The 24,641-nt window shown below is 43.9% G+C and overlaps 1 protein-coding gene across 1 annotated transcript; it reads right to left on the reverse strand.

Annotated features, from left to right (window-relative positions):
• Positions 1–19,800: 19,800 nt before the first annotated feature.
• LOC106561989 (fructose-1,6-bisphosphatase 1) lies at positions 19,801–23,480 on the reverse strand. The gene is made up of 7 exons (XM_014126502.2): positions 23,177–23,480; positions 21,919–22,081; positions 21,722–21,814; positions 21,355–21,495; positions 20,895–21,032; positions 20,490–20,609; positions 19,801–20,270 (listed from the first exon to the last, which is right to left on the reverse strand). Exons 1-7 carry the CDS (start codon positions 23,344–23,346, stop codon positions 20,082–20,084), a joined length of 1,014 nt encoding a protein of 337 aa, XP_013981977.1. The 5' UTR covers positions 23,347–23,480; the 3' UTR covers positions 19,801–20,081.
• Positions 23,481–24,641: the final 1,161 nt, after the last annotated feature.

Raw genomic sequence — 24,641 nt, forward strand, 5'->3', positions numbered from 1 at the left:
TTTGATGGGTTTCGGTTTTGTAGCTAGCTTGGCTGGCTAGCCACATTGGTAACTACTGGCTGGCTAGCTAGCTATGACCAAAGAGATGACAGAACGTTTTTCTGACTGGAGCACAGTTCTGAAGCGGAACTTCAGTAAAACATTATTTTTACCCTTTTTAAAATTAGCAATGTTGAGGTGGTAGAACTGACCAAATTAAATTAATCATCGAGGTCTTATAACCTATTCCATTCGACAGGTTAACATGCTTGGCTCATGTCAGTTATTTCATTATAGGTTATGCAACTGTTTGTAAAAAACTGCATACTATTAAAGTGGTGAAATTATTGTCCCTCACAATGAAATCAGAGAGGGGACTGTTGATCGGTCTTCACCTGCCTGGCCATCCTTCCTTCTTTCTGTCAGTCACATGCAATATCTCAGAAAGCACTGGCCTGATTTTGATGAAACTTGGATGAATGATGCGTCTTGCCATAGAGATCCGACATTTACAAAATTACATTGACTGGCCAAGGCAAGAGCTATAGTAATTAACTGAAATTGGTGAGTCACACCAGAGAAGAAGAGGCAAAGCGAGAGGGATAACCGAAATCTGTCTTCTCCAGCAGGTGGCGATATTTCTTTGGCACGTGAAAGAGAGTACAGGGAGTGGAATAGCTAAAGAGACTGATACCCAGGCTTACTACCTTCCATTTGTTTATACATTTATTTTCATTGTTAGAGCTGCCACTTGAATAATCTGTGGGCGCACACGATAACTGAAATGTGTTAGTCACACACACAATATCTCCATTAGCCCAAGGGGTGGGGGACGGGGATGGGAGGGACATGTTTACTTTGTCTTGTTTATTGAGCTTTTATTTGTATTACCCTTTTTATTTACTTGGGGCCCGATTCCGACACGAGTTAAGCGTGCATAAATGGAACTTAATTCCCTCTTTATGCACTTTTCTCTTGAACTTTGAACTGAAGCATGAGAATAGCAGGTTATTCACATGCTATTAATTCGGGTGGAGATCTAAGAAATTAAGGTGTGGCGGAGGTGTGTCTACAGATACGCCGTATTCTGACCTTGGCTTAATTTCTTGATAATTCCACCACCTTTACGTGCGAGGAATCCATGAATAAGGTCAAACAAACCTGTCGGTTCCAAGTGGAAAAAGCATCTATGTAATAAAGTCTGTGTGAGCTGCTGTGGAGGAGTCAGGTGCTGGACAGCAGATATGAAAAAACATATTTACTCAAAATACAAACAAATACAAAGCAATAATGCGAGCCCACAATAACGGACTGTATTACATGCAAACAATTACTCACAAACAAACATGGGGGAACAGAGGTTAAATAATGAATAAGTAATTGGGGAATTGAAACCAGGTGTGTTAGACAAAGACAAAACAAATGGAAAATGAAAAGTGGATCGGCGATGGCTAGAAGGCCAGTGATGTCGACCGCCGAACGCCGCCCGAACAAGTAGAGGGACTGACTTCGGAAGAAGTCATGACAGTACCCCCCCTTGACGCGCGGCTCCAGCATTGCGCCGACACTGACCTCGGGGACGACCCGGAGGACGAGGCGCAGGGCGATCCGGATGGAGACGGTGGAACTCCCGCAGCAACGAACGGTCCAAGACATCCTCCACCGGCACCCAGCATCTCTCCTCTAGACCGTACCCCTCCCACTCCACGAGGTACGCCCGACACCTCGAATCCAGGATGGCTCGAACAGCATACGCCGGGAACCCCTCGATGTCCAGAGGGGGCGGAGGAACCTCACGCACCTCAGACTCCTGGAGTGGACCAGCCACCACCGGCCTGAGGAGAGACACATGGAACGAGGGATTAATATGGTAATCTGGGGGAAGCTGCAACCTGTAGCATACCTCGTTCAGTCTTCTCAGGACTTTGAATGGCACCACAAACCACGGACCTAGCTTCCGACAGGGCAGGTGGAGGGGCAGGTGGAGGGTTGAGAGCCAGACCTGGTCCCCTGGTGCGAACATCAGGGCCTCACTGCGTTGGCGGTTGGCGCTCGCCTTCTGCCACCTCGCGGCCTGTTGCAGGTGTACATGGGCGGCATCCCAGGTTGCCTCTGAGTGCTTAAACCATTCGTCCACCGCAGGAGCTTCGATCTGGCTCTGATGCCAAGGTGCCAGAACCGGCTGATATCCCAGCCTCGGACGCGTCCACCTCCACCATGAACGCCAAAGAGGGATCTGGATGAGCCAGCACGGGAGCCGAGGTAAACAGAGCCTTCAGGTGACCAAAAGCCCTGTCCGCCTCAGCCGACCACTGCAGTCGCACCGGTCCCCCCTTCAGCAGTGAAGTAATGGGAGCCGCTACCTGAGCAAAACCCCGGATAAACCTCCGGTAGTAGTTGGCAAACCCTAGAAACCGCTGCACTTCCTTTACCGTGGTGGGAGTTGGCCAATTACGCACGGCTGAAATGCGGTCACTCTCCATCTCCACCCCTGAAGTGGAAATGCGGTACTCTAGGAAGGAGATGGACTATTGGAAGAACAGACATTTCTCAGCCTTGACGTACAGGTCATGCTCTAACAGTCGACCAAGCACCCTGATAGTCAATACACGGGCTCAGACCTTCATCCTTCTTCATCACAAAAAAGAAACTCGAGGAGGCAGGTGAAGTGGAGGGCAGGAATGGATCCCTGCCCCAGGAATTCGGAGACATATGTTTCCATAGCCGCCATCTCCTCCTGTGACAGAGGATACACGTGACTCCTGGGAAGTGCTGTGTCTACCAGGAGATTTATCACACAATCCCCCCGTCGATGGGGTGGTAATTAAGTCGCCTTCTTCTTACAGAAGGCGAGAGCCAAATCGGCATATTCTGAGGGAATGCGCACGGTGGAGACCTGGTCTGGACTTTCCACCGTAGTCGCACCGATGGAAACTCCCATACACCTCCCTGAGCACTCTCGTGACCACCCCTTGAGAGCCCTCTGTTGCCACGAAATAGTGGGGTCATGACAGGCCAACCAGGGTAGGCCCAGCACCACGGGAAACGCAGGAGAATCAATAAGGAAGAGACTGATTCTCTCCTTGTGACCCTCCTCCGTAACCATGCTTAGTGGAGCCGTGGCCTCCCTAATCAGCCCTGACCCTAATGGATGACTATCTAGGGCGTGCACAGGGAAGGGAATATCTACACGAACAAGGGGGATCCCTAAACTATGAGCAAATGAATGGTCAATAAAATTCCCAGCTGCGCCTGAATCTACGAGTGCCTTATGCTGGGAATGCGGGGAAAACTCCGGAAATTTGATAAACCCATACATGTGAGCAACAGGGGGCTCTGGGTGAGCCTGGTGCCGACTCACCTGGGGTGACACGATAGTGCCCTGCCTGCTGCCTCGACTCCCTGAGGAACCCCCCCAGCACCGACCAGCAGTGTGCCCTCTGCGGCCACAGATGGTGCAGGGAATGACCCCTCCTCCGGTCGCCCTAAATGCAGCACCTCCTAGCTCCATTGGCGTCAGATCGGAGGTGCTGGGGGATGGAACTGACGGACCCCGATCCGGACGTTCGCAGGTGGCCAGCAGGTTGTTCAGCCGGATGGACAGGTCCACCAGCTGGTCCAACGTGAGGGTGGTGTCTCGGCAGGCCAACTCCCGACGGACGTCCTCGCGCAGACTGCACTGGTAGTGATCGATCAGAGCCCTGTCGTTCCATCCCATGCTGGCGGCCAGGGTCCTGAAGTCCAAAGCGAAATCGTGCGCGCTCCTCGTCTCCTGCCTCTGGTGGAACAGACGTTCACCTGCCACTCGACCCTCAGGCGGGTGGTCGAAAACCGGGTGAACTCTGCGTAATGGTCCAACGCCGCGTCTCCCTCACTCCATACAGCATTGGCCCATTCCAGGGCTTTACCTGAGAGGCAGGAGACAAGGACGGACACGCTCTCACGTCCCGAACGAGCCGGGTGGACTCTCGTCAGGTAGAGCTCCAGCTGGAGTAGGTACCCCTGGCATCCGGCAGCCGTCCCATCATACTCCCTCGGGAGTGCGAGCCAAATCCCGCTGGGACCTGGTGAAGGAGAGGTGGACAGTGGAGCCTGCTGTAGTGGGGCTGGTGGAGGCGTTGTAGGACCTCCTTCTCTCTCTCATCTATCCATCGTCTGCAGCACGCGATCCATGGCGGTGCCCAGACGTTGTAACATGGTAGCGTGCTGCTGGACGCACTCTTCGACCGCAAAAGGGGGGTCGTCTGCTCCTGCTGACTCCATTTCATGTGAGTAATTCTGTAATAAAGTCTGTGTGAGCTGGTGAGGAGAAGTCAGGCGCAGGACAGCAGATATGAGTAAAAAATGTATTTACTCAAAATACAAACAAATACAAAGCAATAATGCGAGCCCACAATAACGGACCGTATTACATACAAACAATTACTCACAAACAAACATGGGGGAATAGAGTTTAAATAATGAACAAGTAATTGGGGAATTGAAACCAGGTGTGCAAGACAAAGACAAAACAAATGGAAAATTAAAAGTGGATCGACGATGATTAGAAGGCCGGTGACGTCGGCCGCCGACCGCCGAACGCCGCCCAAACAAGGAGAGGGACCGACTTCGGTGGAAGTCGTGACAATCTACTTAATTTTTTCAGATAGAAATAACATCATTCTCTAAGCACTGTAATGTACAACTTGATAAGAGCTATTGATAAGAGCTAGGTAAATTAGTTATCCATTTGGATAAGGAAATTGTAAATATAAATTACACTTGTTCTAGATCTATTTTACCTTATAATCACTGGAGACAAATGTGAGAACAGTCATATGGCAGCAAACTGAAGCGTATCAATACATCAACTTTTAGTAAAGTTTATGAAATGCTGTGCCAATATGCAGAATGTATATTGTATAGCCTTTTAACTTTCAGGGATGGGCACTCTCGAATGTCTTAATTATAGCCTACCCGACTTTCTCTGTTTCCTATTTCTATCATGTTAAATGTTAGCCACTATCAGTATCGACCGTCAGTAGACCTAACACACATATTCAACTGACATTTTACTATTAGTTCCCTTTAGTTGGTATAGCCTACATTATCATTCCATTTACTTACATTGTTTAATTTACCTTCATTTGCTTCCTCTGTAAATGCCATCAGGGCCGTGTGGTTGTTGCTGAGGATCATTAGTAACAATTGCTAGTGTAAAAAAAGACATGTAGGCTAATTAAATCGTTACGGAGCAGGGTGCAGACCAAGCCAGAACAGTTTGAACCTGACGCATGGCACAATACTTGGCCGTGGCATCACACAGTTCCATGGTTAGTGCAGGCAATAGACGAGGGTATAGCCTACTATTGTACACTATTCTTCCTATTATAATTTTATGTACACTAATCTTCCAACATTACCAAGGGTTGAAGAACTGAATGTGACAATTTTCTGAATTAATCATACCACCATTTTCTTTTTTTCATGAATAAAGGCTCTCCAAACCAGTTTTTTATGATTCATAAATACTTTCCTAAACCTAAATAATCTACAAGATCAGAGTATTTACCAATTGGTGCAGAAATGGAGGTGAATATGCATATATTTAGATGGATTTCTTTCATTGATCCCTAATATCCTGAACCCGTTCTCTCATGTCTGTCCACAAAATTTTTACTAAAATGCACACCATATTCAAAGGGATGGCTTAAGATAAATGTACTGAAAACCATATTGAATGAAAACTCCACGAGAAAATATTTTGGCCAGTAAGTGGGAGGGTTTTCAGGGGTCGAATTACATGTATTCAGCATGCGCAACGGAACCAAAGCCTGTTATGCACCTTCATAAGGTAAGTCTGAATACCAACTACTGGGAAGTGCGTAGTAAAGGTGTGCGTAAGAAAGGCATAATTTCCTAAGTCAGAATCGGGCCCCAACCTTTTCTGTTGTTGCATTGTCAATAGGTTAACTTGCAAGTAACCGTTTCATTGGACTGTGTACTCCATGTATATCAATATTTATATGACAAATAAACAAACTTTAAGTTAGAAGGGAAGCGGGAGGGCAGCCAGAAAGCAAGGGAAAAAGATGACCAACTTTGCAGTTAGATTGTCGGTGAACAAAACATTGAAAATACATAGGCCCTTAATAAGTTATCTGTCCTCAAATGTTATGTATTCTCAAAATCTCACATTAGCGGGTAGATCTGAATAACTGAAGAAATGAAAAAAATCATAAAGGTCTTATTTCATTCTACAGGTAGATTTTTTTGAAATCTCATGTTTCTTTATAGCCAAGGGGCTTTGTAGCTTTTTATCTGTCATGTTTGGAGTTGTGTTGCGCTGTTATGCAGACACTTGAATTTTTCTTTACTGTTGAGTTGCCCTGGTCGTGTCAGTACACAGTAACTGTAATTGCCCCTAAAAAGTTCTCGTTTATAAAACAGACTAGGTTTCATCGATATGAGTCAGAAACATACTGTCAAAATTGACTACAAAGTGAAAATAGTACCATTTTCGTCATAAAGTCCGTCTTGTCCAAAACTGAGTTTTGTGAGACTTATGGTCGTGACTGCATCACAATGTAAATGAAGGTTGGATTTGTTTCAACCCTGCCCACATGCCCACAGCTGGCAGCACACAAGTAATCATCAATTCAGAATAGAGCAGTGGTGGTCATGAAATTATTGACATGCATAAGACTGCCGGTCTCACGGTAATTGATCTTTAATTAACATTAACACTTGTGCTCTGTTCCTTGCCTCAGGCTGCACAGCTGTTCTTTCATCATTTTCACCCATCAAACTATTCTCAATTTCATCTTGTCTTTACTAGTATGTCAAATACGTTTTGATTTAGAATGGCCCATTATCAAATGAGCAGGAACAGAGGCAGGGGAAAAAATACGTCATATGTACGCACTCGAATAGGGAATGAACAGGGAATGGAGAACGCTTGCTTTCCACCATCCCGTTTTTTAATGATGCCAGGTAGGCTACTTGGATTTTATAGCTGAGCATGTGCTTAATAAGAGCAGCTGAGAAATAAATATGAGAGCACTTATTTCTCTCCAAGCATCAACCACTGTTTGGGGAGCACATAATAATACAGTCCACACTCAAAGGCGATTACTCAAATTTGTTTAATTTTGGAGTATAGGCTAGACCAATTATGTGCCAAAGACATCTAAAATCAGTTTTGTTTGATGTTTTTCTGCCATGCCTAATATGCGGTAGACTATGTATTGTATAACGGCACAATATTAATTTTAATTCTTTTTTTTTTTCAGGCTTGGGCTCATACGCCTATGCATATGGGTAAGCTCTAAATTAATCATCACATTAAAAAGCTGTTCATTTCATTTTGTAAACTTTGAAACTCAAGTTTTCACCTGCTGTCGAACTTCTTTCTTCAAATTCATCACTTTGAGGTGAGTTTTAAAAGCATGATACTGTTTTTATGATAAGTGTTTTATGTGATTTTCGATTTAATTTGCATTGATTTCAGAGTAGTTACAGGGTCAATAGAGCCCTCAGTACCAGGCCATTAGGACCAAACATGTCCAGAGTGCGTAACAGGAGATTACCATGACTAAACTGTCCTTTGAAATTTACAGCAGTCTCATGACTGCCTGTGTGGCGGTAATATGGTACATTTGGGTTGGCTTTGGATATGGCTATGGGGCTAGTTTGGGACCATCGGTAAATTACACAATGTGCATCGGATAATATGTTAAAATCCCAATAGTCCCAAATTTGAATGACTTAAAAACTTCAAACCAACTATAAATTGTAGAAATTCATATACAAATATTGAAAGCATTTAATGAGAAATGTAAAAGGTGTGCAACATGAAGATATTGTCTCATTTACATTGTATGTCATTTATTGATGTTCCCTAACTAGGCCCAGAGATAGGCTATCCAAAGTCAAAGTCAGGTTGCACACCACCCACCTAAAGCTAATTGCCTAACATTTTTGGTAAACTCTTCCCACCTGCAAACACACACGAGACATCAAACCACACCCCGAAACATACTCACGTTTGAATTCAGTCTTGGCCGCAAGCATTTCTTAATGAACCAGATCTAAAATGAGGCCAAATCAGGAAGTGCAGTCCCCCTTTACAACTAACTAATGACATGTTGACCCTCTACCTTGCTACCTTTCAGATGAGCTAAGGAGGAAGACAGATAAGAACAGCAGCAGCCAGGGGCAAATGGTAGGGAAGAGGATGATTTAGGTGACCCAGACACAGGCCCAAAACAAGTTAAGCTACCCAAGTATCCCCTTGACCGTTTTGGATTGCAAAACTAAAGAGACACACCAGACACAGAGACAGCAACAGAAGGGTAAATGATGGAGAGAGACACCAGACAAGACACAGAGACAGCAACAGAAGAGTGGGATCTGATGGAGAGAGACACACCAGACAAGACACAGCAACAGAAGAATGTGATATGATGGAGAGAGACACCAGAAGAACAGAACAGGCCATAAGAGAAGAGTATAGACAAATGCGACAATAAAAAACAAGAATCTGAGACAGCAACGGACAAGACAGACAGCAACAGACAAGACACAGAGAAAGTGACTGAAGAGGGCAGATGGAGAGAGAACAGTGGTGGGTTGAGTACACAGTAGACTGTATCAATTCAAGCTGCTCTATAGACTCTAATTAGTTGTATTTATTGCACAAATTATAACAGGTGAAATTCAGACAGTAAAAGAGTAAAACATGGTTTACAAAGAATTTGCAGGTTAGGTGAAAAAGCCTATTCATATTAAAACATTTGTTTATTTTGACACTTTTTACAACCAGGACAGGATGTGAGAGAGTAGACAACAGAGACATCAACAGAAGAGGGCAGACAAGAGAGACAGAAACAGACAACACAGAGAAAGCAATGGACAGAGACAGAGGACAGGTGAGCACACAGTAGACTGTATCCTAGATATGTCCCTGGTTGAAACAAGAACAAACAAAGGGGGGGGATGAGAGACACATATTTAGGCTCATTGCAAGTGATATGACAATAGTTATGTCATCAAGTAGTAGTGATATATTGATTACAATGACATCACCTTATCAAACTGTTTTTGGGCGTGTTTGTAATGGCAGAACTGGTATCAGTAGAATTGACAATGTCTTGTCTAAAGAGAAATTACTCACTGGGAAAAGCAGGCTTTGCTATGCTATTTAGATTGTATTGTTCTTACCCAATACCCAATAATCTGTTCCCCCTCCCCAACTACAGACCCTGATAACTTTGACATTTTATGAAAGATCTTGAAACCTTTTTAGCCGTACTTTTACTTAGGGTGCTTTAACGTGTACTCTAATAATCGGGAAGCAAGTACAGGGAGTGAATTTAATAAATTAACAAACATGGAACAACACAAGTAGCGTACAGACATGAAACATATAAACCAAAGGGAGTGACAGATATAGGGGAGGTAATGAGGAAGGTGATGGAGTCCAGGTGAGTCTCATGAGGCGATGGTGGCAGGTGTGCGTAATAATGAGTAAACTGGCTACAACGAGCGCCAGGGAGGGGGAGCGGGAGTAGACGTGACACATGCTATCTATTTTAGTCTCTCACATCCACTGTTATTTTATTATTGTTTTACTATTTGAATTTGTCTCATGTATGTTTTATTCATGTTTTTATTTTTCTCACCTTTTATTATTTTATTTGTTAAGCCCTTTCAAATGCATCTCCTGTAAGAAATGTGCTCTATAAATAAAGATTGATTTTGATTTGAAACAGACATGCATTGCAATGCTGTAAAATCCTTGAGATAAGATAATATGACAGATCTTATCGCAAGGTAGGGTAAGTAAGTAACTCTTAAACCTAATTTGTATGGCAAGATCAACAACAACACATTGATAACAGGGCCCCTATTTGAATACTGTCATCATCACACATTTGTGATACATGCTGATGACTACTGGAGGCATTGTCCAGACAGGCCTACTTTCTGCTGGGTCAGTGCTATCCGGTATCTTTGGGACGCCCCTGCCCTAACCCTAGCCTTAACCATAACCATTACCTTAACCATTTTACATTTCAACTATGGGCTAGGGACGTCCCAAGATGTCCAGGATAGAGTGGAACCTTTCTGCTGGTCTGGCTTTTCAAAAGCATTGTGACTCCTCTTTGCTTGTCACAGGATATTGTTTCTGCTATTTCAGCTTCAAACACATAGAGATCCTACTAAATTACTATTCAAATTCCTAATTCTGTTCAAACATGTCAATCAGATATCTAATAATCATACTACAGAGAACACAAGAGCGCACACGCTGTCCTGAAAGCTGTCTTTCTGCTCTTTTACCGTGTCATGGTTCCACTTCACTGATTATTAAGGTTTTCTTCTTTTACTTTCCCAGACTCAGGGCTGTACCGAGGCCCCAGGATGATGCAGTTTGGCTTGAGTCAGATGGAGCTTGTAGCGTATAGTGTGACGTGTGTGTTATATTGTGTAATCTAGAATCATGTGTCAAGCCTTGTCATGGCAAGCGACTTCCACTTTTAGTTTTAGTCAAATTCACTTAGTTGCGGATGTTGCCTGTAATCCATGGCTTCTGGTTGGGATATGTATGTATGGTCACTTATTGATGAAGCCGATGACTGAGGTGGTATACTCCTCAATGCCATTTGATGTCTGTGCTAGCAAAACAGTTCTGTAGCATAGCATCCGCGTCATCTGACCACTTCTGTATTGAGCGAGTCACTGGTACTTCCTGCTTTAGATTTTGATTGTAAGCAGGAATCAGGAGGATAGAACTATGGTCAGATTTGCCAAATGGAGGGCGGGGGAGAGCTTTGTATGCATCTCTATGTGTGGAGTAAAGGTGATCTAGAGTTTTTTTCCCTCTGGTTGCACATGTGACATGCTGATAGAAATGAGGTAAAACGGATTTAAGTTTGCCTGCATTAAAGTCCCCGGCCACTAGGAGTGTCGCTTCTGGATGAGCATTTTCTTGTTTGCTTACGGCCTTATTCAGCTGGTTGAGTGCTCTCTTAGTGCCAGCATCGGTTTGTGGTGGTAAAGAGACGGCTACGAATAATATAGATGAGAACTCTCTTAGTAGATAGTGTGGTCTACAGCTTATCATAAGGTACTCTACCTCAGGCGAGCAATAACTCGAGACTTCTTTAATATTAGACATCGTGCACCAGCTGTTATTGACAAATAGACACACACCCCCGCCCCTAGCTTCTCTGCCTGCCGGTGCATGGAAAATCCGGCCAGCTCTATATTATCCATGTCGTCGTTCAGCCACGACTCAGTGAAACATAAGATATTCGTTTTTAATGTCCCGTTGGTAGTATAATCTTGATCGTAGGTCATCCGTTTTGTTTCTCCAATGCTCGTTGGCCAATAGAACAGATGGCAGTGGGAGTTTACTCACTCGCCTATGAATTCTCAGAAGGCAGCCCGACCTCCACCCCCTTTTATTCCATATTTTCATGCAAATGACAGGGATTTAGGCCCGTTCCCGAGAAAGCAGTATATCTTTCGCGTCAGACTCGTTAAAGAAAAATTATTCTTCCAGTTCGAGGTGGGTAATCGCTGTTCTGATGTCCAGTAGTTATTATCATTCATAAGAGACAGAAGCAGCAACATTATGTACAATATACATAAAAAAATTATTTACAAACAACGCGAAGAACCTACAAAATAGCAGTTGGTTAGGAGCACATAAAACATTGGCTATCCCTGCGGCGCCATCGCCTCCAGCGCCATTCTTACAAATAGGTGCTTATTAAGATACAATTCATTTTAACTAGCTAAATCCTGTGTATCAACTAGTAATTACATTGTACTAATGCAGATATTACACGTACTCTGGTGTACGAGTGTGTTTATTTATTTTTAAATGTGTTTTATTCCTCATCTGAGATGACACTCATATTAGATCTGTTTTCGTAAGCTCAACCAAGTTAACCCAGATGGTACGCTTCATTTTGGGGGCAAGTGCTAGCAACAACATTGACTGGAGATATATTTTAAACAGTGCACATTCATGGGTAAATAATTTGAGCCTATTATAGCATAGGCAATAATCTCTCAGACACTTAGCGCATCCACAAGGGATCTCAAATTTTGTCACAGTTGTTAATGAATTGGATGCAGCTGAGAAGAAGCCAAACACTAATTTGGTGAATTTAGTGAAAACCTGCCCATTTGTAACAAGCATGGTAACAAGCAATCATTGTTTAATTTCTGTAATTACAGTCCGCAATACTACCAGTTACATGTTGTTTTTACACTGTAACTATGAGTTGTTACAGTTAACTACAATACTTGTTATTACACTGTAATAAGGACCCCTTAAAAGGATGTGTTACCAAGTATTGATTGATCTTAAAGGATTAAAGAGATTCAGCAGTACTTTTGTATACTGTTTAGCTAGTAGTTCTGAAAGTACTGCTCAAGAGTCAAAATTTGTCCCAGAAAATTGTGCAGCTTTGAGTACCAAGATGGTGTAGCAGTCAGACGTCTTTGTCTTTGTCCTGTCGTGTCCTTTGTATATATCTTTTTCTTCGCATATCTTTTAAAAATATTTTCCTAAACCTCAACTTCTAAATACTCTCCTGCAACCCGCCTCACCCAATGTGGCGTGGATCAGTTTTTTTTTCTAAAGTATTTCTATTTACTTCGGATCTGGAATCCCTCAACTGAAGCTAGCCAGCTAACTAGCTACCAGCTATCAGTCAGCAAACCACTGCTAGAGGTCATCAGCTAACCTTTAGCTCGGAAAGCTCTCGCCAGTTCGTACAACGTGACTCAAACCAGAGCATAACGGACCTATTTTCTCTCCATATCCCCGGATTCGTACCGCAAACTCTGAACCTTTTCATCTGGATCTTCGCAACTAGCTAACCGCAATCCCGGGTGACTACTCCTGGTTAGCGTTTCCATCCCGGAGCAAGCACCAATTAGCCTGAAGCTAGCCCAGCTAGGGCTCCTGGGCTACCACCGAAGCCCACTCCTGGGCTACAATATCCGGACCCCTTATACTGCCGGTATGGGGCACGGAACCCCGCCTATCCTCTACGACTGGAATAGCGACATAATCTGCCTGAGGATTCCAACAGGCCCCTCAGGCGTGACGTCCGCTGAAGGCCCATTCTGCTAACCGCGGCCTGCTAGCTATCTAGAGCTACTTGGAACCCTACTAATCCACGACTGGTCTATCGACGTCACCACACGAGGAGGCAAAAACAGACTTTCCTCCATCGCGACGTCCCCCAAAGGCCCTTCTGCTAACTTGATAGCCCCGGTCTGCTAACTGCTAACTGCTAGCTTGCTAGCCCCGGTCTGCTAACTGCTAGCTTGCTAACCCCGGTCTGCTAACTGCTAGCTTGCTAGCCCCAGTCTGCTAACTGCTAGCCCCGGCCTACTAACTGCTTGCTTGCTAACATTTACATTTATGTAATTTAGCAGACTTACAGAGCGACTTACAGTAGTGAATGCATACATTTCATGTCATTTTTTTTTTGTACTGGCCCCCTGTGGGAATCGAACCCACAACCTAGGCGTTGCAAACACCATGCTCTACCAACTGAGCCACAGGGAAGACGGTCCGCTAACCCCGGTCTGCTAACTGCTAGCTTGCCCCGGCCTGCTAACTGTCTGAATCGCCATGTCCCCAGCCAGCCCAACCACTCACTGGACCCATATGATCACTTGGCTACGCATGCCTCTCTCTAATATCAATACGCCTCGTCCATTACTGTCATGGTTAGTGATTACTGTCTTACTTCACTGTAGAGCCTCTAGCCCTGCTCAATATGCCTTAACCATCCATGTTGTTCCACCTCCTACATATGCGATGACATCACCTGGTTTAAACGTCTCTAGAGACTATATCTCTCTCATCATTACTCAATGCCTAGGTTTACCTCCAATGTACTCACATCCTACCTTACCTTTGTCTGTACACTATGCCTTGATCTATGCTATCGTGCCCAGAGACCTGATCCTTTTACTCTCTGTTCTGAACGTGCTAGACGGCCAGTTCGTATAGCCTTTAGCCGTACCCTTATCCTACTTCTCCTCTGTTCCTCTGGTGATGTAGAGGTTAATCCAGGTCCTGCAGTGCCTAGCTCCACTCCCACTCCCCAGGTGCTCTCATTTGTTGAATTGTGTAACCGTAAAAGCCATGGTTTCATGCATGTTAACATTAGAAGCCTACTCCCTAAGTTTGTTTTACTCACTGCTTTAGCACACTCTGCCAACCCGGATGTCTTAGCTGTGTCTGAATCCTGGCTTAGGAAAACCACCAAAAACCCTGAAATCTCCATCCCTAACTATAACATTTTCCACCAAGATAGAACTGCCAAAGGGGGCAGTGTTGCAATCTACTGCAAAGATAGCCTGCAGAGTTCTGTCTTAATATCCATGTCTGTAAACAAACAATTCGAGCTTCTACTTCTAAAAATTCACCTTTCCAGAAACAAGTCTCTTACCGTTGCCGCTTGCTATAGACCTCTCTCTGCCCCCAGCTGTGCCCTCGATACCATATGTGAATTGATTGCCCCCATCTATCTTCTGAGCTCGTGCTACTAGGTGACCTAAACTGGGACATGCTTAACACCCCGGCCATCCTACAATCTAAGCTTGATGCCCTCAACCTCACACAAATTATCAATGAACCTACCAGGTACAACCCCAAATCCGTAAACACGGGCACCTTCATAGATATCATCCCAACTAACTCGCCCTCCAAATACACCTCTGCTGTTTTCAATCAAAATCTCAGCCATCACTGCCTCATAGCCTGCATCTGTAATAGGTATGTGATCAAACGACCATCCCTCATCACTGTCAAACGCTCCCTAAAGCACTTCTGCGAGCAGGCCTTTCTAATCGACCTGGCATCCTGGAATGACATTGACCTCATCCCGTCAGTAGAGGATGCCTGGTTATTCTTTAAAAGTGCCTTCTTCACCATCATAAACAAGCATGCTCCATTCAAAACATTTTGAACCAGGAATAGATATAGTCCTTGGTTCACTCCAGACCTGTCTGCCCTTGACCAGCACAAAAACATCATAAGCATTTCTCTACGGCTGGCCATGCTTTCCACCTGGCTACCCCTACCCCGGTCAACTGCCCAGCACCCTCCACAGCAACCCGCCCAAGTCCCCACCATTTCTCCTTCACCCAAATCCAGATAGCTGATGTTCTGAAAGAGCTGCAAAATCTGGACCCCTACAAAACAGCCGGGCTAGACAATCTGAACCCTCTCTTTCTAAAATGATCTGCCAAAATTGTTGCAACCCCTATTACTAGCCTGTTCAACCTCTCTTTCGTATCGTCTGAGATTCCCAAAGATTGGAAAGCTGCCGCGGTCATCCCCCTCTTCAAAGGGGGTGACACTCTAGACCCAAACTGCTGCAGACCTATATCTATCCTACCCTGTCTTTCTAAGGTCTTCGAAAGCCAAGTTAACAAACAGATTACCGACCATTTCGAAACCCACCGTTCCTTCTCCGCTATGCAATCTGGTTTCAGAGCTGGTCATGGGTGCACCTCGGCCATGATCAAGGTCCTAAACGATATCATAACCGCCATCGATAAGAGACATTACTGTGCAGCCGTATTCATCGACCTGGCCAAGGCTTTCTACTCTGTCAATCACCACATTCTTATTGGCAGACTTGGTTTCTCAAATGATTGCCTCGCCTGGTTTACCAACAACTTCTCTGATAGAGTTCAGTGTCAAATCAGATCGCCTGTTGTCCGGACCTCTGGCAGTCCCTATGGGGGTGCCACAGGGTTCAATTCTCGGGCTGACTCTCTTCTCTGTATACATCAATGATGTCGCTCTTGCTGCTGGTGATTCTCTCATCCACCTCTACGCAGACGACACCATTCTGTATACTTCTGGACCCTCTTTGGACACTGTGTTAACTAACCTCCAGACGAGCTTCAATGCCATACAACTCTCCTTCCGTGGCCTCCAACTGCTCTTAAATGCAAGTAAAACTAAATGCATGCTATTCAATCGATCACTGCCCACACCTGCCCGTCCGTCCAGCATCACTACACTGAACGGCTCTGACTTAGAATACGTGGACAACTACAAATACCTAGGTGTCTGGCTAGACTGTAAACTCTCCTTCCAGACTCACATTAAGCATCTCCAATCCAAAATTAAATCTAGAATCGGTTTCCTATATCGCAACAAAGCATCCTTCACTCATGCTGCCAAACATACCCTCGTAAAATTGACCATCCTACCGATCCTCGACTTCGGCGATGTCATCTATAAAATAGCCTCCAACACTCTACTCAACAAATTGGATGCAGTCTATCACAGTGCCACCCGTTTTGTCACCAAAGCCCCATACACTACCCACCACTGCGACCTGTACGCTCTCGTTGGTTGGCCCTCGCTTCATACTCGTCGCCAAACCCACTGGCTACAGGTTATCAACAAGTCTCTGCTAGGTAAAGCCCTGCCTTATCTCAGCTCACTGGTCACCATAGCAGCACCCACTCGTAGCACACACTCCAGCAGGTATATCTCACTGTAGCAGGTATATCTCACTCCAGCAGGTATATCTCACTATATCTCACTGGTCACCCCCAAAGCCAATTCCTCCTTTGGTCGCCTTTCCTACCAGTTCTCTGTTGCCAATGACTGGAACGAACTGAAAAAAATCACTGAAGCTGGAGACTCATATATCCCTCACTAGCTTTAAGCACCAGCTGTCAGAGCTGCTCACAGATCACTGCACCTGTACATAGCCCATCTGTAAACAGCCCATCTATCTACCTCATCCCCATACTGTATTTATTTATTTATCTTGCTCCTTTGCACCCCAGTATCTCTACTTGCACATTCATCTTCTGCACATCTACCAGTCCAGTGTTTAATTGCTATATTGTAATTACTTCGCCACCATGGGCTATTTATGGCCTTAATTCCCTTATTTTACCTCATTTGCACTCACTGTATATAGACTTTTTGTTTTCTTTTTTTTCTACTGTATTATTGACTGTATGTTTTGTTTATTCCATGTGTAACTCTGTGTTGTTGTATGTGTCGAATTGCTATGCTTTATCTTGGCCAGGTCGCAGTTGCAAATGAGAACTTGTTCTCAACTAGCCTACCTGGTTAAATAAAGGTGAAATACATTTTTTTTTTAAATGAATCTTGCTAGCTGTCACTCAAATGGCGAGGGGCTGAAGCTCATTGGCTAGAACTCAAATTGCTAGGCTGCTGGCCCATGTGGGAGAAAATGTAAGGGAAATGGTGCAGCACTGCTTCCAGAAAAACAGTTGCTATCAAACTAGGGACTTTGTGGCTAATTGAGTTAAGACAGTAATTCTGATCATAGATTATGCATGTATGATCTACACATCGACACATCCAGCCCAAAGCAGGAGGCTTAATAGCAGTGTAGAACCTATATGTCTCAATGCCAGAAACACATACAGTATAATAGTAACTTAGAGAACATACCCAAATTACTAACTCTTAAGTCAACTGTTATAATGCGGTTCTAAAACTTTGAAAACAGTTCCACAACGCCCCGCAGTCAGAGTCACACAATGAATGGAAAACTTTGTTAAAAGTGGGATACATTTGTAAGAATGAGGCGGGCAAATTGGGCGTCTACTCGTCAATCTGCAGGGCACATTTCAACCCTGAAAACTTCCACGGCTATCAACAATGGAAAGAGGGCTTCAGCAAGAAGTTGCTTCTAAAAGTGGATGCTCTCCCTACCATCAATGTGGCTTCTAAGCATTTCAAACAGCCAGCAGAGACCGTGAGAATGGAAGTGAACCGGTAAATGAAAGCTATAGCGCATTTAGCTCACTGTCTTCCATCTAAATAACACTAATAAACGTTTCTCATGGTTTGACACACTGTACTGAGCTAAGCCACTGAAGGAGTAACACCTCCCCCTGCTGGTGAGTCAGCAACACAACATGGACAACAAGTGGAGGGATTTGTACATTGGGTTTTATTCAAAACATCCTTCAGGTCAACCAGTGCAAATGATACAACAACCCTCCATTAGGAGGGGGAGGCTGAGGTTTTATTTGGTCTATGAGAGGGTTGGTCCCTCAGTTTAGTGATCCAAACAAATCTTGGTTCACTGTAAGACTCGTGGGATGCGTCGTAATAATTTAAACAGGCTTCCTCCCCTCTCTCAAGCATCTCCGACCTTGTCAGATGAGAGTAGGAGAGGAAAAGAGAAGCAAAAGCCACTTCAGACTACTGAGAATGCACCCTAGGATCTCTGACTGACTCCCCCTATACTCTTGCCCACCTCCAGTGTCTTTGGTCCCAGACCTGGTTGGTCAGGTCTGTGGAGATAAAAATACTACTCTCCATGTTCACAAGGATCAGCTGGAGGAAAGCACTGCACTGATTATGTGATCAACAAATCACCTCAACTTCTAAACAACTGGGTATGATATATTCCATTAAATATATACAGTACCAGTCAAAGGTTGACACACCCTACTCATTCTAGGGTTTTACTTTATTTTTTACATTGTAGAATACTGAAGACATCAAAACTATGAAATAACAAACAAGAAAGTACTAAATATATTTTATATTACAGGTTCTTCAAAGTAGCCACCCTTTGCCTTGATGACAGCTTTGCACTCTTGGCATTCTCTCAACCAGCATCATGAGATAGTCACCTGGAATGCATTTCAATTAACAGGTCTGCTTTGTTAAAAGTTAATTTGTGGAATTTATTTCCTTCTTAATGCGTTTGAGCCAATCAGTTGTGTTTTGACAAGGTAGGGGTGGTATACAGAAGGTATCCCTATTTGATAAAAGACCAAGTCCATATTATGGCAAGAACAGCTCAAATAAGCAAAGAGAAACAACAGTCCATCATTACTTAAGACATGAAGGTCAGTCAATCAGGAAAATTTCAAGAACTTTTAAAGTTTCTTCAAGTGCAGTCGCAAAAAAATCATCAAGCACTAGGATGAAACTGGCTCTCATGAGGACCGCCACAGGAAAGGAAGACCCAGAGTTACCTCTGCTGCAGAGGATAAGTTCATTAGAGTTAACTGCACCTCAGATTGCAGCCCAAATAAATGCTTCACAGAGTTCAAGTAACAGACACATCTCAACTGTTCAGAGGACAGTGTGAATCAGGCCTTCATGGTCTAACTGCTGCAAAGAAACCACTACTAAAGGACACCAATAAGAAGAGATTTGAGATTTGCTTGGACCAAAAAAAACAAGCAATGGACATTAGACCGGTGGAAATCTGTCCTTTGGTCTGATGAGTCCAAATTTTTGATTTTTGGTTCCAACCGCCATATCTTTGTGAGACGCAGAGAAGTTGAACGAATTATCTCCGCATGTGTAGTTCCCAACATGAAGCATGGAGGAGGTGTGATGGTGCTTTGCTGGTGACACTGTCAGTGATTTATTTAGAATTCAAGGTACACTTAACCAGCTTGGCTACCACCGCATTCTGCAGTGATACACCATCCCATCTGGTTTGCGCTTAGTTGGACTATCATTTGCTTTTCAACAGGACCATGACCATGACCCAAAACACACCTCCAGGCTGTGTAAGGGCTATTTGACCAAGGAGAGTGATGGAGTGCTGCATCAGATGATCTGGCCTCCACAATAACCCGACCTCAACCCAATTGAGATGGTTTGGGATGAGTTGGACCGCAGAATGAAGGAAAAGCGGCCAACGAGTGCTCAGCATATGTGGGAACTCCTTCATGATTGTTGGTAAAGCATTCCTCATGAAGCTGGTTGAGAGAATGCCAAGAGTGTGCAAAGCTGTCATCGAGGCAAAGGGTGGCTACTTGGAAGAATCTAAAATATATTTTGATTTGTTTCACTCTTTTTTGGTTACTACATGATTCCATATGTTATTTCATAGATTTGATGTCTTCACTATTATTCTACAATTTAGAAAATAGAATAAAAAAATCTAGATAAACACTTGAATGAGTAGGTGTCCAAACTTTTGACTTCTACTGTATATCCACAGGTCCATCTATATGATGCAAAGATTACTAGCTTGTGGTCAGGGTCAACGGTTGACCCTCGTGGACAAGCAGGTCATGATGGATCCAGAGGTTCCAGCGCTGTCTCACATGCGTGTCTTCTTGTAAATGGCAATGTACTCCTGGACGTCTTCAGGGGAGCCCAGGACTACAGGAACCCGCTGGTGGATGTTCTCTGGCTGGATGTCCAGCACGTTCATCTCCCCCGTGGTGGCCATGCCGCCAGCCTGCTCGATGATAAACGACATGGGGTTGCACTCGTACAGCAGCCTCAGCTACACAGAGTGGGGTGGAAGAGAGACAATGGTTAGTCACGTCAATATACTGAGAAAAGGCCTCATTCATCCTACACTTGAATAAACTTCTCTCATTGATCGTTACATTGCCTATCTCTCTTGGACACAGCCAGCCCTTTTTTGGTCACTTGTATGTATATATATATTTTTTAGAGTAGATATTCATTTATATGAACTGAAGCGCTCTGCCTGATTCACCTTGCCCTTGGGGCTCTTGACATTGGCGGGGTATAAGAAGATGCCTCCGTACACCAGAGTCCTGTGCACATCAGCCACCATTGAACCAACATAACGCCCACCATAGGGGGCACTGCCATCCTGGAAACAAAAAGCAATATAAAGTTAGAAATAATTCAATAACTGAAGTAGTCACTTCAGTTTTAGTCCCAGATATTCTGTCATTTTATATTTTCTTCATTTAGCCAACGCTCTTTTTTAGTGCGACTTACAATAGGGGATTTTAAAAAGTAGATAAGACAACCACATCAGGCATATTTCAGTAATTTTATTGGTCACTTAATAGTACCCAAAGAGTTAATGGTTTAAAATGACAGTGTAAAATGTATGCCCTCTGCCCTTTCAGGTTTGTAGTTAATTAATTACCTCTGGGTATTTCTTTTTCTTCAGGTACTCTGTGACATCTGGGTAGAAGTGCTGAGCATAACCTTCGTTAAGACTGTAGATCTTTCCTCTCTTCTTGATCTTCACATCCTTGTCTGTTAGGATGAACTCCCCGATGGACTAAACAGACAGAGCAAGGACTGACTGAGCAAGTTCATGGACCATTGGATTTAGATATCATTTGTGTTTTCATGTTCTTTAATTGCTGTTTTACTGTCGTGTGTTGCTATTTTAAATGCACTTTTAATCATGAAAGTTTACCCAAAATCCAGAAACTTCCAAGTGATTCCATACATTGAAATTCATTCAGTGAAGTTGTCTCAGTTCAGCATTCCAGGGGGGGAGAGGGCAAACTCCACTGAACTAGTTTCAATGTATGGAATCATTTGGGAGTTTCTGGATTTTGGGTAAACTTCTCCTTTAATTTTGATTTGGAACTTACAGGGTCCAGCATGAAGCAGTTGACCCCTTGTCCTGTAGAGAGTACCATCATGGTGGCACTGCCGTAGAGGGCGTAACCGGCGGCAACAATGTGACGTCCAGACTGCAGTGCATCCTTCTCATTGGGCTCATCGTCTGTCGTCTGGGAGACAAACATGAGGACAGTTATTACCGAAAATAACAGAACAGTGAAACAGCCTAACTACAGTAGAAATTGGCACTGTGGTGTGACTGAGATAAACAAAGTGTCTGAGAATGAAACAGAATGTCTGGGAATGTTACAGAATGTCTGAGGCTAAAACATAATGTATGTTTGGGCCATAGAGGAATCATAGAAAAAAAACACCAGAAACAAAACAAACACCAACCTTTCTGTAGATGGCAAAAATTGTTCCAATTGATACAAGACAGTCAATGTTTGACGAGCCATCAAGTGGGTCAAAGCACACAATATATTTCCCCTGCGAGAGAAATAAAAAGGACATTGTCACATTGATGTCACAAGAAGATCCCAACTTCAATCTGGGCCACAAAAACATGCACTCCCCTGTCCATCCACATGCACCTGTTTCTCTGGCTCCACGATGAGGGCCCTCTCGTCCTCCTCTGACACCAGGACACAGGAGGTGAAGGAGGACTTAATCATGTTGATGACCAAGTCGTTGGACAGAACATCCAGCTTCTTTACCTGGTCACCTGTCACGTTGGTGCTCCCAGCAATGCCATAGCTGGAGAGAAGGACAGGCGAGGGAGAGAAGGACAGGCGAGGGAGAGAAGGACAGGCGAGGGAGAGAAGGAGAGAGGAACAGGGGGCAGACGTGTGAGAGCAGTAACATCACTAGGCCCATCTCTGTCATACAGTTGATGGGAGGGAGGGACAAGGACAGGGCGTAATGTATTTATATAATCAAATCACATTTGTATTTGTCACATGCCCCCAAATACAACAGGCCTTACCGTAAAATGCTTACTTACAAGACCTTAACCAACAACGCAGTTCAAGAAATAGAGTTAAGAAAAGATTTACTAAATAAAGTTAAAAAAATAAAAAGTAACACAATTAAATAACAATAACGAGGCCATATACAAGGGGTACTGGTACCGAGGCAGGTTAGTCGAGGTAATTTGTAGGTGTAACTTGGGTAAACTCTTTTCGGTCATAAGAGATGGTAGCAACAACATTATGTACAAAATAAGTTATAAACAATGCGGGGGAAAAAACAAAATAGCACAGTTGGTTAGGAACCCATAAAAACGTATGCCATCCCCTCCGGATGGCATTGAATTGGCCACTGCTTTGTGTCAGTTTGGAATGCAGTCTCTGATAGAACGCACAGAGAAATGCCTGATAAACAGGTACTAGGCCTACTTCCTCCTAATGAAGACAATAGGCATGTCTCACGAGGTAAAACATGCATGATTTGTGAGTAGCCTACCTTATTCCAATAGCCTTGGCTTGCATGAAAATAACAACATACAATTATGCATTTCGTGTGGACATTGACCTGAGTCGAGGTTGACAACGGTATTAGGGCCAACAGATTAGATGGACAGTCAGGCACAATGTAAATATTATATTTGAGGCTCCCTGCCCCGGTGCATGGTTGGTTGTAGTAACTCACAAATTCAGCAAAAATCAGTGTTGATCAGTTATGAAATACTTCAAATTCAATTTTATTTGTCACATGCTTCGTAAACAGGTGTGGACCAACAGTGAAATGCTTACTTATCGTCCTCCTCCGCTCAGTTGATAAATGTGTCATTTAGACTACGAACGAACACAACCGCTGACAGTATCACTTTCTGCATGCAGCAACACTTACAGGTTGGCAATCCCAGCTTTCCTGACGGCGGTGGAGATGGCTTTGACGGCTGTGCAGATGGAGTTGAGGAGGGTTGTCAGTTCTCCGGTTCCCTTCGCCTTCCTTCCCTCCTCCAGCACGAATCTCGTGAGGGTAACGACATTAGTGTCGAATGAGCCCCGGTCAGACATGGCGACTTAGAAGGCTGTACAGGTTCTTGAGAGGGGACCAGGACAGGTGAGTTCCTCAATGTATGTAAAGTTAAAATATAACTAAAGAGCCGAGAGAGCGGGAGAGGCGGGGGTGTGCAGTTGTTTGAACCAATCACAGTTGGCCTTTCAAAGGGAGGGACGAGGTTGAGAACACATGTGGCTGAGCAGGTTAGTGAGGGCAAAGTTCACAGATAATAAACAGGTTCTCACAAATGTTCCAGTGATGTTGGCCCGGTTCCAACCGGTTACTTTACCCCCCCCCCCACACTCTTACCCGTTTCGGTGATTTCACATACCCTAAACTTGTTTTGAAATGCACTGTCCCCAAAACGTCTGCTCTCGGCATGATATGTAGGACATCTATTGGATACCTTATCAATAAATAGATTACACGGAGAATGCAGATAGTGTGCAGTTAGGTCCCTATTCATTTTGAATGAGAGAACTACATTTAGTGCAAACCCTGAAATATAATAATGTGTGAACATGTACTAGTCTGTAGGCCTGGCCTACAATGCAGTGGAAGGCTAGCAGTGGACTGTTGAAGTAACTCAAATAATTGTATGACATTTGGAGTGAAACAAGGATGATGAGTTAGGAGACAAACTATTCTGCAGCTGGTTTTAGATATTTAGAATCTCTGGTGGTCTCTTATATGTCCTTTAGTGTTGGGAAATCAGTCTGATGAGGAATGAAAGATACCAGAGAGAAACCAGTTGCTAAATCATGTAGCCAAAAAATGGAAAGGTGATAGCATCTCCCATAAAGACCACTACAACACGTTTTTTTCAATGCATGGTAGGCTACACTTATTTATTTAAATAATTCAATTTGTAAAATCTGTTGTGGTCAAATTACACAGCGGTCAGCACATTGGTTTAACAGCCTAGATTATCATGAACACTGATAAATCCACTTTCTTCTAACTCTTTTATGAGCTTCTGGCTATCAGCCCTTTAAGCATGCTTTATGTACATGTTCCTGAGAATAGCTGAGTCTAAAGTGCAGTTCATAGTTCAATCCTTTGGGTTCTCTTTGTTGCTCTACTTTAAAGATGTATTTTCTTGTGTGTCTGAAATGACACCCTAATACCAACATAGTGCATTACTTTTAACCAGATCCCTATGGGCCTGGTCAAAAGTAGTGGACGATATAGGAAATAGGATGCCATTTTATGCAAACCTTGTGTGCAAAAACAATGACAAAAGCTAATGACGAACGCAGTTAGGTAAGATGAGTTCATTGGGCCGGGTTTACATGATTTTGTTACGCAA

Source organism: Salmo salar, chromosome ssa01 (genome assembly GCF_905237065.1).
Source record: "Salmo salar chromosome ssa01, Ssal_v3.1, whole genome shotgun sequence".
NCBI lineage: Eukaryota > Metazoa > Chordata > Actinopteri > Salmoniformes > Salmonidae > Salmo > Salmo salar.